The sequence below is a fragment of the Dysidea avara genome, chromosome 3 (assembly GCF_963678975.1).
Source record: "Dysidea avara chromosome 3, odDysAvar1.4, whole genome shotgun sequence".
NCBI lineage: Eukaryota > Metazoa > Porifera > Demospongiae > Dictyoceratida > Dysideidae > Dysidea > Dysidea avara.
The window spans coordinates 5,475,154-5,489,547 of NC_089274.1; the positions used below are offsets into that span (position 1 = coordinate 5,475,154).

A 14,394-nucleotide genomic window follows, 5' to 3' on the forward strand; every position below is an offset into this window, starting at 1 on the left:
GCAATAACTCTACACTTTTAAATGTGTTCCTTTTTTTTAAGTTTATAACTTCCTATGCAGTATAACTATACATAAATTTCTTATGTAGATGCTAACATTTTAGTGCATCAGAAATGCTTATGCTCAAGTCCTCTGCAGTGTAAATGTGCAAACGGTAGTGGAGTAAAATATGTGTTGGGTGATATGGATTTGTTCTGTGTCCATGGAGAGTCAGTGAGCAGAAAATATGTTGAATGGGCACGAGCCAAACATACTGAACCAGCTGGTACTGATGGAATGAAGGCAACAGAGGTTAGCATACTATATACACATTTCACTGAATTATTATACAATTATGTGCAGTTGTACTTTACTGGTGTGCAAGGAGAGCAGTGTATGAGCGATGCATCTGATGTATGGGCTGGTAGTGTGACAATGATGAAAATATTTAGTGGTGATTATATAATCAATCTGGCCACAAAACAGGTAAATGATTAATTTTTTTGCAGTCAGTTGTATTTGTATCAATATTTGTACATATACAGATTGGAGAGTATTTTGATGAAATGAGTTTGCACAGCAGTAAACAGATAAAAAACATTATTGAGGCCTGCAAAATTGCTTCTCAGGTATGTATAAATGTATTATTTTCATTACTGAAAATTTGTGAGAAATGTATCACTAAAACTATTAAGTGATGCTAGCAGAAACTATATGGAAGTAGGGCCTGTAAATAAGGCAAATCTCAAACAGGCCATGCATGTATATACACAGCAGAAACCTGTAGTTTAAGGTGGTACTTTATACTTGCATCTGTGCACTGATTTATTGAACATGTAGGACTTAGACACCACATGTACATACTCTATAACAAGTTATAATGTGCATACTACAATCCATGCTAAAACAATCAAGCTGTAAAAAAGGTGTAGCAGTATTATTGCAGCCATTTATTGACAGTAACCTTTCTTTCACAACTTTAAATGTGCTGCACCCTTTTTCACAGCTTGGTTGTTTAGTATGTACTGTATGTGTACATTTGTATGTATATATATAGTTGGAGAAAGATGTCGCATTATTTAATTTTCAAAATGAGAGGGAAAAAGACGAACTATACATCAAAGAGAGAGTCCAAGATGTTCGAATGGAGTTTAAAAGGATGAAACGTGTTAGTTACACTTATTTTATGCACCTATTCTGTAAAAATATACTGCATGCAGGTATGTTTGTGAACGTGTTCAAAAATAAATATATGTGACCGGATTTGCGAAAAGGTACCTTTTCCACACATTTGACATACCAGCAAACAAAATGTCATAACTGTTGACTCCTTGCACTGCTTGACTTTCGGTTTGTATCAAAATGTAACCAAGTGATGTAGGCATATTCATGGAAAATTGCAGACACATGCTTGCAATGATACAAAAGTTACAACGTTTGGAAGTTGAAAAAATGGGTCAAATTTTATGTGTGAAAAAGGTACCTTTTCGCAAATCCGGTCACATATGTTCTTTGGCATATACATATACAAAATTGATTTTAATATTATTGTACAACACTTTCAGGCTTGGCCTTCATTTAAACACAGTCTGCTAAAATGCTCATGTGGGCGTGGACAGACCACAACTATACTGGTTTTTCTCTTTTTTTGGAGGGGGAAGTAGTGATTACTTTTATTGTCAGGTATTTGATTACAGCGTTGAAACTGGCTCACTACTGCTGACCCGGATAGCAATCCGGGTCAGACCTGGATTTGATCCGGATGTGACCCGGATTAATTAAAGCCGAGGCGTGTGATAAGAGCTATGTTTCGGCTAGTCTCGAGTGAGCGAACGAGACTACGTTTTGAGCATTCGATTCGTGTTGAGTAAATATTGCAACTTCAGCCTAGCTGTAGGTTGAAGACCAAAAAAAAGAAAAAAAAAGGTCATCACCTACTGACAATAGCTACCCCTCACCATAGATACCCTCAGTTTCATGCTACATACTGCACTTACTAATAAATGGGCGTGGCTGAGTGTATGTTGGTAATGCGATAAGTGGGCGTGGCTCACAAAAGAGCTACGCGATAGCGTTTATAAGTTTCCACATCGTCAAACAAACAATTTCGTTTCTCACGTGATCCAATCCGGGTCAGACCAGGATAATTTGTAAACCGGGTCGGACCCGGATGATCCGGAGAAAATGTGACCCGGTTGACCCGACCCGGTTTCAACGCTGTGATTAAAAGTGCCTTTAATTCCAACAAGTAGAAGGGAAAATTAACAGGATTAGGGATCAAAGAACAACATGTCCACTAGTATATCTACAGGTATAGGCAACCTCCCTTGTTTCACAACTTTCAGCTGTTCCCTTGTTTCCCTGCTTTTTTGTTCTTTGATCCCTAATGGATAAGGCTACAGGATTGATTTTTTCACTGTTTGACGTTGCTTTGCCCTGAGATGTGCCTTTTTGCCAACTGCAGTATGTACAATGCACATATCATGGACTTACCTTTGTCCACCTTTGTGTTCCAGTTTTTTTTGTTGACAACACAAGGTGTCGATTTGTGATAGTGCAATACGGCTTCCCTCTGGCTATGTCATGCTTTTCACCTGCATTTTCTCTAGCAACTGGATTCATTGCAGAGAAGTTGCTTGTACTGTTCTTTGTTTGTAACACTATGTAATGAGTGGAGCATAGCTACAAACGAAGCGTAATGGCCACCTCACTTTTCAGTGTATAATTGATTATTGGGGCACGCGTTTAGATGCAAAATTATTTTATGAAATGCCTGGCGCCATTCTTTCCTTTAATGTGGTACACGTGGAGTCAGCACAGGGGCGGTGGAGCAGGCCAAAGAGTGAGGGGGCCAGGCCAGTTGTAAGTTGAAGACCAAAAAAAAAAGGTCACAGCTTGCTGACAATAGCTGCTCTCCACCAATTGTATTTTCCTTATTTATAACTACACATACGTACTAAGTAGCTTGCTACACTGCTTCTCTGAATACTGTGACTGCTCTATTAGAGTATCCAGATCCTGACTGTTCTGTTAGAGTATCTCGATCTTTTCTTACAAACAGTGTCCCATAAAACATGGTCCCCCGTCTCCACCGCCTATGAGTCAGTAGTCATAATTGTGCTATTAAAAAAGTAAACAAACAAGTAGAAGGAAAAATTAGGAATTTTAAGCTGCTTGGCTGAAGGCATCAGTTAATTAGTTAATCAGAATAATATTCTGTTGAATAGAAAATTTTAAAAATTCCGTAGAAACTTGTTGGGAAGGGTTTGGGGTCACTCTGAAGGCATTTTTGGGCTTGGCTATGCCTAATCAATACTGCCAAGCTGTTATGAAGGAAATTTGAGGCTGGTTTTAAGGTGATGTTTTGGGAAAGAAAGCCCAAAACTGCATGATCCCTAATATACAGTGCTACCATACTGTATGATAGTTATATATCAAAACCTCAATCAATCCACAATATCAAGACTCACGGTAGTGAGTCGTGCGGCCAAGAAACTACAAAGCGCACGCCCAATTAAAAGACGCGTGGCCACTACTGTGAGTTATTTACGTGTAGGGCCGGTTTTGCAATATTAGTCCTAGATTATGCAACATCTCTCAATAGATTTGTATTGCGTTACGTGATAAAAAAATCTTTAGGAGTCATCATCATAGTTTTCTTGCGACCTCGCTAAAATAAAAAAGTAACCATCGCAAAATAAAAAATAGGCGTATTTCACTTTATTTCTCTACCTTATGTTACAACTACTGTCACGTTATACCAGTCAACATAGTCGTGTTTGTATAGTCCATCTAGCACTGACATTATCCAATCCTGGTTTGCCTATACGCGTATTTTCTTCAATCAAACCTCTAATCCCTACAATAACTTTTAAAGGCACGACGTGGACACAAACTCTAATGCCTGATAAACAAGTTGTGACAACGTGCTGAACCGTAAGTTCCCTAGGGATGGCGTTTTAAGCAGAAATCTTTTAAATTCCATTTAGTGCCACACCCCAATCGAGCGTTTATAAATCGCCAGTTGTCTTATGGTGTGAAGAACAAAATCACTAGCGAAGGTGCTTTAAGCATACTCTTCAATTCTCTATTTACATGTAATTTTTAATAGATTAACCACAAAGGCCTGAATACAAAAGGTAACAAGCCTTTAGGGGTTACCACCTCTATGTAGTGTTTACCATGTAGCTTGTGCTGTGGCTTTCATTAAGTATTATGCACACACAAATGGTGCAACAAAATTTTGTAATGGATTGCTCGAATGTGGTTGGTGGTGTTGTGGCTCGAATGTGGTTCGTGGTTTTCCAGTGACCATGTATGAGTTGGGGTTGTTCCACACAACTTACACAATATTCAAATTTCATGATGGCTATGAAAATTTCTTGCCATATGGTAAACATACAACAATGTGTAACAACGTTAATCAACATCACATCAAGACTTGACTAAAAATAGTTCCAACAATAGTGATGATTTCTTGTATGTCAGCATGACGATACTGAGACCTGTAAAAGAATAAGCAGGCACTGAAGTTAACCTTAAATTAAACACTCATGCAACTGACCTGGAACATTGGTCGCAACACCAAAAACACTTGTTTCGATATCTGATGACACAATCCAGCAGGCACTGAATTAAAAGAGAATGTATAAAAAATCAATATGCTGGGCTGTATCAATAATAGCATGGATAATCAAAATGAACAAAAATTATATCCCAGGCTAAGTGAATGAATAACATAACTGTTGGGTAAGCATGTCAAACCTGAACATTAGGACATTAGTCAAACAAAAGTACGCTATCACAACTTGGTCATAATACAATGTTTGTACCACTGGACTTCACACTGGTTGCCCAAAAATTGTGCCATTCCAGGACAACAGCATAATTATGAAACAAATAGTTACTACAACACAGAAGGCTTACTGTTGTACCGTCTACACTGATATACCATAATTTAAAAACATAACAGGTAGCTAGGCATTAAATACAATACACTTAACATCTGGGTACTAGGAAAAAATCACTAACATCACAACATATAAACTGACCTAGAAATTAACACCCTTGATGCCACTACAGTCTACACTGGATATTTGTTTGAACCCATCAACACTATACCCGATACATCTGAGTAGACTGACCTGCAAATTCACATCACTAGTATACAGTGATAATTGATAACTACAAAAACAACAATTGCAATAATACAATTCTTCTGTACGTCAACTGACCTGAAATTCATGACACTCGATACCGAGACCTGTAAAAGAATAAGCAGGCACTGAAGTCAACCTTAAATTAAACACACATGCAAACTGACCTGGAACATCGGTCGCAACACCAAAGACACCTGTTTCGATATCTGATGAAGTAATCCAGCAGGCACTGAATTAAAAAGAGAATGTGCAAAAAATCAATATGCCAGGTTGTACCAATAAAGGATGGATAATCAAAATGAACTAAAAATATATATATCCCATATGCAGGTTAAGTGAATAACATAACTGTTGGGTAAGCATGTAAACCAGAACATTAGGTCATTGGTCAAACAAAAGTACGCTATCACAAACTGGTCACTGATAATTGATAACTACAAAAACAACAATTGCAATAATACAATTCTTCTGTACGTCAACTGACCTGAAATTCATGACACTCGATACCGAGGCCTGTAAAAGAATAAGCAGGCACTGAAGTCAACCTTAAATTAAACACACATGCAAACTGACCTGGAACATCGGTCACAACACCAAAGACACCTGTTTCGATATCTGACGAAACAATCCAGCAGGCACTGAATTAAAAAGAGAATGTGCAAAAAATCAATATGCCAGGCTGTACCAATAAAGGATGGATAATCAAAATGAACTAAAAATATATATATCCCATATGCAGGTTAAGTGAGTAACATAACTGTTGGGTAAGCATGTAAACCAGAACATTAGGTCATTGGTCAAACAAAAGTACGCTATCACAAACTGGTCACTGATAATTGATAACTACAAAAACAACAATTGCAATAATACAATTCCTCTGAATGTTAACTGACCTGAAATTCATGACACCTGTATCTTTGTCCTTGCATGGTCTCAACTTACATATGTACCATGATCACATTCAACTGCTAGTGGATAAACCAGTATGACCAGATGGCCTGCAAAAACCAACAAGCAGGTGTTAAATACAATACACCTAAGCCTGGAATATGAAAAATATTATATAAGCATTATTCCACACTGATATAGTAATAGATTATAGGACGTTGTGGAACTTGCCTAAATGTGTAAACTTGAACAAGAGGACAACTGCATAATCTGGACACTTGGAATTGTCCAATACCTGATGAACAAGTTAGTACTAATGACATTCACTTCAACATTTTATCCCAGCTGGGTGAATCTCTTGTAACTGAGTAAAAAGGTGTTTATTTTCCACCTGCAACCAAAGTTCTACATTTCGATCTGTGGTTGAGTGTACATAAATTGACCAGGAAAATCAGTATGCCATAGCCGGGGTATGGAAATGGTTCCTTTCCTTCTGTTGTGACATTACTTACAGCTGACTGGTAAATGATCATCGATGTCCCCATGGACCCCAACAATGAGTATACCAATAACTTCACAAGTTGGAATAAATTTCCTTTCAACATGTGGTGGAATGAATTTCCTTTCAACATCTGGTGGACAGGTCCAAAAACCCTATCGCACAAACACGGTGAATCAGTGTGTGGCGATGTGACACGTTGCACAAACTTCACTCCTCGTTTCGTTAGCATTCAAGACCGGCATATATCATAGAGTCCCTTAGTATTCTTGACTCTTACTTTTTCAAGCGTTGCTCAAGCGATGTAGTTTCTCACGAGGGGCTCGAGTTTCTCAGTAAAGTCGAGCCGATTAAAGTACGCCTCACCATCTAGTTACATTCTTAAACCATTCAATTTAAAACCACGTATCACAAGTGTCCGCTTAAGGTAATTAGGGACTTTCCATGAGATTTCCCCTAAATAGATCACATGTTAGTTGTCAATCCGGTGGATTCTGGTGGTATACATGGTTCAACAATGCGGTAAGTGTACATATGCTGTCAATAATTGTTTGTGCACTGCTAAACTAAGTTATTTTTGTGTGGTAAGTATGCTTGAGGAAGGGTCTGGGGGACGACACTAATGTTTTGACAGCAGTTGATGATGGCCAGGCAAAGAACTGCGAGAAGAACTACTGTGATAGTGTGATAGTAGGGAAAAATTCCCACCCCTATAGCTCTGCCTAGGGGCATTATCTACAGCTACTGTATTATGTTGCCGATATGTACATCCGGGCCAAGAATAAAGGTGAAAGTGGTAGTAAGGCTCAATCCTATTATTCTGCTGAACAGGCAAGGGAGTCTGGGACTCTGGGGACATGCTCCCTCAGGAAAGTATAAGTACTACAACTTTTTTGTTTTAATTGCTTCAAGTATAAAAATTTCAGTCAAAAGGTGATGATCAAGGCTCTGGTCTTATGCACTGGTTGGAGTGGTTGTATCGATACTGCACTGTGACATCCTTGAGGGGTTAGTGCTGGCATTGTCCATGGCAATACTATTCCATCTCCCCAAGTCTTGATGATTGAGTCCTCCATTCCTTTCTCTGCTGCTCCAATCCTGAAGTTGTGACCACAGTCAAAAGGTGACGATAGAGGCTCTGGTCTTGCATCTATACTGTACTGCAACACCCTTGAGGGGTTAGTACCGGCATTGTCCATCGCAATACTGTTCCATCTCCCATATACAAGTCTTGATGATTGAGTCCTTTATTCCTTTCTCTGCTGCTCTAATCCTGAAGTTGTGACCAAAATAATAAAAAATGGTTATAACATGATAAATGATTATGGTGATAACAATTACAAATGTATTTATAGCTGTGTAGCAACTGTAAACTAATTAGTCACTTGCAAGTTTAATTAGGTGTCTGAAGCATTTAACATGCACAGATATGAGATATATTCGTCACATGCAGGCAGTAAGGATAGATTTACTCTAATAGAACAGTCATACTACACCGTAAATTCATACTTCCGAATTTACGGTGTTATGAAACAATCATTATTATGTATGGATTTTACTGACTCTCCAAGATAATATTCTGCATTAATGTTAATTGCTCATTTCCAAAAAAAATTACCTTTTAAACCAAATGTAGAGTCTATCACTGACAAAAATGAGTGATATCCACCCCAAAAACACCTTCGCTGTAAAAAAGGCAAGCCCAAGAAACTACAAGTACCTGGAACCCAATGTAAAAAAACAAAAAGAAAACAGCTCAGCTGAAGTGAAAAGTAACTGGTAACTTAAAGAGCTGATATCTGAAGCAGCCAAGAATACAATTACTAAAGTTTAATCCATGCAAGAACACCTTGGCTATAAAACAGGTGTGTACATGAAAGTAACTGGCAACTGAAATGGCTGATATCTGAAGCGGCCAAGAATGAATGGTCATATACAACCGATTCAAAATTTTAACACTGAACCTTTATAATTCGGCTGTGTTCTATATTCACTCTTGCTGCATTGTAAAGTAATTTCTTTTAACTCTAATTGGCTGGTAATTTGGCCGCCTTTTTTTGCTCTATTATACTGACTATTAAAAAAGGCGGCCAAATTACCAGCCAATTAGAGTTAAAAGAAATTACTTTATGATGTAGCAAGAGTGAATATAGAACACAGCCGAATTATAAAGGTTCAGTGTTAAATTTTTGAATTAGTTGTATATGACCATTCATTCTTGGCCGCTTCAGATATCAGCCATTTCAGTTGCCAGTTACTTTCATGTACACACCTGTTTTATAGCCAAGGTGTTCTTGCATGGATTAAACTTTAGTAATTGTATTCTTGGCCGCTTCAGATATCAGCTCTTTAAGTTACCAGTTACTTTTCACTTCAGCTGAGCTGTTTTCTTTTTGTTTTTTTACATTGGGTTCCAGGTACTTGTAGTTTCTTGGGCGCGCCTTTTTTACAGCGAAGGTGTTTTTGGGGTGGTAGCTAACTACTTATCACAATTCATTTAATAGATCCAATCTTTTTACACTGCACTATTGGATCTAATCTCACAATGGGCTCCAGAGCCTTCTAGCTTACTATGTATCCTGTGTGCGCTGTGTACACTTCAACCACCCCTAACTGCACCCTTCAAACTGAATTACAAAAATTTCATTAAACCCTGTTATATAGTTCCCTTCCTTCTCAGTAGAGTTTTATTGCATATGTCCTCTCTCAAGTATATTGGTAAAATAAACATTGTCCACGCTGTTTTCTCAAGACAATTACAGAAAACCATGCATGTGCCTGGTTAATAATTTATACGTGCGTGTGTGTGTGTGTGTATGCTTGTATGTGTTGTGAATATGTTTAATACATCACTATACATTCTGTTTAAAAAACTTAACTTTACAGTTGCTGAGAAGTGGCTCAGTGTTGGCTCAAGGACACTGGATAGTTTCATACACATACCCTGAAAAACTTCCACTGCCTTTTATACTTGGTGCTGTTTATGGGGTAAGACAATAAGCAGTACTACTTGTACATTAGAACCTCTTGATAAAAGTTATAGGATTAGTTTTATTCTTATAAGTCATTGTGTGTAGTGATGTGGAAATGGTTTACACCTACTTTGACAACAGGCAAACAGTCTTCGCCAATACTGCCTGGAAAAGCTACCTCATATATATTCAACACCATTGTGGACTACCATGCAGAAATTATTGGAGATCATAACTGAGGGTGTACGGGTAAGCATAACTATTATTTATGTAGTGTTTTATAAGTAGTATATTACAATTGCCTGCACCCATTGTACTAGTTATATAAATGCATGCAGTACATGCATATACTGTGCATGTAAATACATCTTTGGTGTTGATAATCTATTAACTGAACTTTGCAAATGTGTGTCATATGTGTATTTAAATCTTGTACATGGGAGTGTCAAAGCATTACACTGGGTAATAACTACCATACAGACTGCTAGACAGAGCTGCTCTGCTACTGTGTAATAAGTTAGTGATCTCTTTCTTTCTTTTCCGAGGGTGTATCAGCAGTGCTGTCTTCCCAGCATGATAATAAATGTATAAGTAATCCTTTGCACAGTGACATTGTGCCAATGCAATGGTTAGAATAAATGTCAAGAAACAGTTTGTGTTGATTTTTGCTCTGGTTTTTAGTAGCAGAAATGTCCAGATTTCAAATTGTGTATTAAATATTGGGTTTGTCAAGTAAGCAACGTTTCATAACTGACTTTTAACTATTATAAGTATATTCAAATCACATTGTCCTTATGCTTGAATCATGCAGCTGCATGTTGTGTACACATCCTATAACATGTGCAATAATCTTGATATGTATTATTTCTTTTTTTTCTGTAGTTCTTACCACAAAACAGACTTAATGCTAGCAAAGTACTTGAAATGCTTGAAGAACTACCATAGATCAGCACAGCAATTTTACTTCAATATTTATACTATAAGTAGCTTGAATAATTATCTCATTTCATTGCTAAAATATGCTGGAGTAATATATAGCAACTACATAATTATATAGACAAAGTGATTTACAACCCTGTATACATACTATACTCAGTTGTGTTACACCACAAGTTCTCATTTCTCCTCTGGTAGGGTCATGTTCCATCTTCAGTAGCACAACTTAGGTTGAGCAAGGGGACCAGTCCTCTTCATCTCCAGCAATTTTGCATTGTGTTGCTTATTTTACCATGGGAAATTTGAACAGCATGCAAATCTTATACAGCCAAATTATTCTGTCATATTTGACAGTATATAGTAACACTAGCAACTGAAGCTCCTACTTCATTTTGAAGCCTAAAAAGGTTTAGCCCCTCCACCTTAAACCCTAGATACACTGTAGTAGAGTAATCAGTTGCTCAAATAAAACAGTCAAGAGAAGTTATCCAAGAGTGTAATTACAATCATTTAACACTTTAATTACAGCTAAATTCTTATGCATTCTATAAAGATCAAGATATGATTACTAAATGATCTGCTCTACATAACTGTCTTGGGTTCACAGTCGCTCATCATAACTATGTATTCAAGCTGTTATGCTAAGACAGAACAATATACAGTAAATTTTTCAGGTACGTAATAATCCAACATCACCTAGTTATACCAAGAGTACATAATATATATATTTAGGAGAGCATCCAACGCTGTATTGCCCCTTCAAAACGCATTGCGTAATAATGTTACACAATAGTCATCATCACCAAAGGTGTTAACTTGCTTCAAGAGCTATAGGAGCCTTGAAGTGCTTGCAGGTCTTCGCTTTGGTATATCAACGCCTATCAACAAATCTTTCATGGTGAAGCCATGTGGTGGAGTTTACTGAAATTATACTAAAATATTCGGATATGTTACACAATTATTACACAGTGTGTTTTGAAACTTTTGACTACTTTTGAAGGGGTAATACAGGCGTTGGATACTCTCCTAAATATATATATTATGAACTCTTGGTTATACTATTTAGCTGTCTTTGTTCTAGCTAAATTTCAGTGCACTGTCTGCACTGATGACATTTAATTAGGTACTGATATATAGTACTAAGTCTAGTGTGATGCAGGACCATGAGTACCATTGAACTGATTTGTCTTAACTATATATATTATATTCAAAATTAATTGACAAATCATACATTCAAGTTTCATACCACACTTTGGAGGCTCAACGTTTGGCTAAATCTGAGGTCGTACATGTAACACATTAAGTACAAGCTGACTTTGCTGCCAGGTTGCACCAATCACTGTCTGCTGATTTACGGAAACTATGGCACTGTCTAGTGAGAAGGGGGCTTCATCTTGGCTTTCAGCTTTACCTGTTAATAAGCACGGCTTTGCTTTGCATGAGAGTTATGCAGACGTTGGCGTAAATTGGTAAAAAATTGTTTTTATGCTTAATGAGAAGATTTTACACCAATCACTTCTTTATACGTAAAGAGAAGATTTTACACAAATCTTCTCATTAAGTACTTAATGACAAGCTTTTATGCTAAAGTCATTGGCACAAAAGACATTATGGAGTCACTTTGTACATTGTACATAAGGGAAGATTTATGCCAACCAATTAATACTCCCTAATTACAGGATTATCCCCACCAACCTTTGTAATCACATGATCTCCACAAACTAAGGGCAAGGTGATTTCATAGTGGCTTTACCCATTTATACAGGGTCACATGAAACCATACAGTTTTTATACTCAATGACATCACAACCAAACCAGGAATGGGAGGAGACACTTTTGTACTGTATATTGGTATAATTCGATGGGACAATCTTTAACAATAAGAACTATGTATATAATTATGTACACAATGCAAGCCTTTTTTATTGCAATTTAAGGAAATTTAATTTTATAGTTAACTATGAACAAGACCACAAAATGGTGAAAATGGCTGTTTCAAGATTATATTTTGAGGTACTTTTAGTCAAATCTTTGGGCCCTTCAGTATATTGTAAGAGTTAAGATGTACAATACGTAGGTATAAAAACTTTGTGTTTATACTTCTCTGTGGTGCAGCTGACTATTTTGTCTAAGTTTTACAGCCAGCCAATCACCATTTACAACTAGCCAAAGTCATTTACAACTAGCTTGTTGGCTACAACTATAACCCTTTTTTAGCCTGTAAAACCAGGCTATCTTTTACTGGAATTATAGTAGTACATATGAAACCATGCATAAACTGTATTCTTATAGTTTGTAGATACTCATAAGTGGTCTATAGCTTTTGAGTAACTGTAGCTCACCACTGGCTTGTGCCGTGCACATACAGGATAAAGGTGAAGAAGAAAAGACTGTACAAATAAATAGTGCATGCATTATTGTAAATTGCTTCAAAACACCCCCCAAATCAAATCCCTCAATTAACTTTATGCTCCCTAACATTACTAACAATAATACATAACTCCCTATGACAAAACACTCTACATAATCTAAGTACATTCCAACAAGAGCACAATTTGATACCCCTGTTCACCTCAACTAACAATATATCCCACCCAAGATTAAGAAATTACCGGAAAAGCACAAAAACAAACCAAATATATACTTTTCAATTAAATTTTTGTTATCGCTCCAAAAATAATATCATAATGACAAAACAAAACCATAATGGCCCCCAAATAAATAATTAATAACACAAAAGCAAAAAAGTCCAGGCCCACTCCCAAAAATAATACCCCACTACATAGATAGGCTAACCCCAACCACAAAACAGAATTATATGGAATGGCTTGTATAGCATATAGTTATACAACGGCCACGAGTGCTCTGCCTGATATAAACGCACGAGCCTGAGGGCCGTTAGGCCCAAAGGCAAGTGCGTTTATACAGGCAGAGCACGAGTGCACGTTGTATAACTGTTATGTACCACTCATCTAATAGGTGGGGAGAGTCTTACAAGACAGCTGTAACACTTATAAAGGCCAGGTTTCTAACATCGATTGTGGGTCACTATCCTGCATTCGCTGTTCGACTCTCATCATGTAGTGCTCAGCATGCCAGCGTACCATATAGACTAAGCACCAGACTAATCGCCATAGTGATTCTCTCGAGCGAAAAAAAGCAGCTAAATAGACGGTTTAAATAAACAAAACCTAACTAATAAACGATACTAGTCTAATTCTTACTCTTCACACTGGCTAAACTCGAATCTGGTGGCATGACAAAACTGGTTACCACAATCGAACGTAAAGGTTAGTATTATTTAGAATATAATTATTTGTTGAGTCATTGTCGAAGTGGACTACAATTTAATCTGGGCTAAGATGGCACCAGACTAGTAAGGTGTATAAGTACGTTTATATATATGTAGACTAGAGTTGTGGCCACCCGCGTTGGCTTTTTCGATCGCCATTGGCTGCTTGTAAACATTATACGTATTGGTGACGTTATGGCCCACAATCGACCTTTAAATGTCAGGCTATAAAAGAATTCGAGTGATCTGTGAAGTGTCTTTCCACCTATTAGGTGAAGTGTCGTAGTGGTCTTCGCCACCGGCACTTGTGCTATGCTGCACAAAACCGCAGCCAGTGCAATATCTGTATATAAAACCACAACCAGTGCGTTATAAGTTATAATGCACTCGCTGCGGTCTGCAGCAGTGCAATATACAAATTATGGCACTGGCGGCTGCCTTTGAACTGCCCACGCAGAGTGGTACATTAAAGGATGAGGTACTGTTAGTGATGGGTAACACCAGTGCCACACCAGTTCGGGTGCAGCAGGTGTCAAGGGTACCTACAATATACCAGGCCATTGTTACTGTCAAAGGGTATCTCAGAGCCAGATCATCCTGGATCAGGCAGGCACTTAGGGCTCAGCATGTGTGGTATGGTGGTACCATTTGTCAGAAGTAAGGGCTGGC

General features: G+C 37.6%; 1 protein-coding gene and 1 long non-coding RNA gene across 12 annotated transcripts in view; one reads left to right on the forward strand and one right to left on the reverse strand.

Moving 5' to 3' along the window:
• Window positions 1-10,569, forward strand: part of LOC136249042 (uncharacterized) — a 48,630-nt gene extending 38,061 nt beyond the window's left edge. The window contains exons 11-17 of the mRNA XM_066040949.1: window positions 89-291; window positions 343-465; window positions 525-608; window positions 1,037-1,147; window positions 9,412-9,513; window positions 9,639-9,746; window positions 10,380-10,569. Of these exons, the coding sequence (XP_065897021.1) occupies window positions 89-291; window positions 343-465; window positions 525-608; window positions 1,037-1,147; window positions 9,412-9,513; window positions 9,639-9,746; window positions 10,380-10,442 (794 nt within the window). The 3' untranslated portion in view covers window positions 10,443-10,569. The remainder of the gene's footprint in view (window positions 1-88; window positions 292-342; window positions 466-524; window positions 609-1,036; window positions 1,148-9,411; window positions 9,514-9,638; window positions 9,747-10,379) is intronic.
• Window positions 3,540-7,651, reverse strand: LOC136249044 (uncharacterized). Of its 11 annotated transcripts, none has more exons than XR_010698004.1 (9): window positions 6,470-7,651; window positions 6,258-6,417; window positions 6,032-6,136; window positions 5,712-5,981; window positions 5,303-5,651; window positions 5,214-5,242; window positions 5,031-5,163; window positions 4,544-4,608; window positions 3,540-4,484 (listed from the first exon to the last, which is right to left on the reverse strand). It is a non-coding gene; the product is annotated as an uncharacterized lncRNA (long non-coding RNA). The 11 variants fall into 11 exon arrangements; XR_010698007.1 differs by having other exon boundaries at window positions 3,543-4,484; window positions 5,303-5,332; window positions 5,742-5,981; window positions 6,470-7,648; XR_010698008.1 differs by having other exon boundaries at window positions 3,545-4,484; window positions 5,303-5,332; window positions 5,742-5,776; window positions 6,470-7,645.
• Window positions 10,570-14,394: the final 3,825 nt, after the last annotated feature.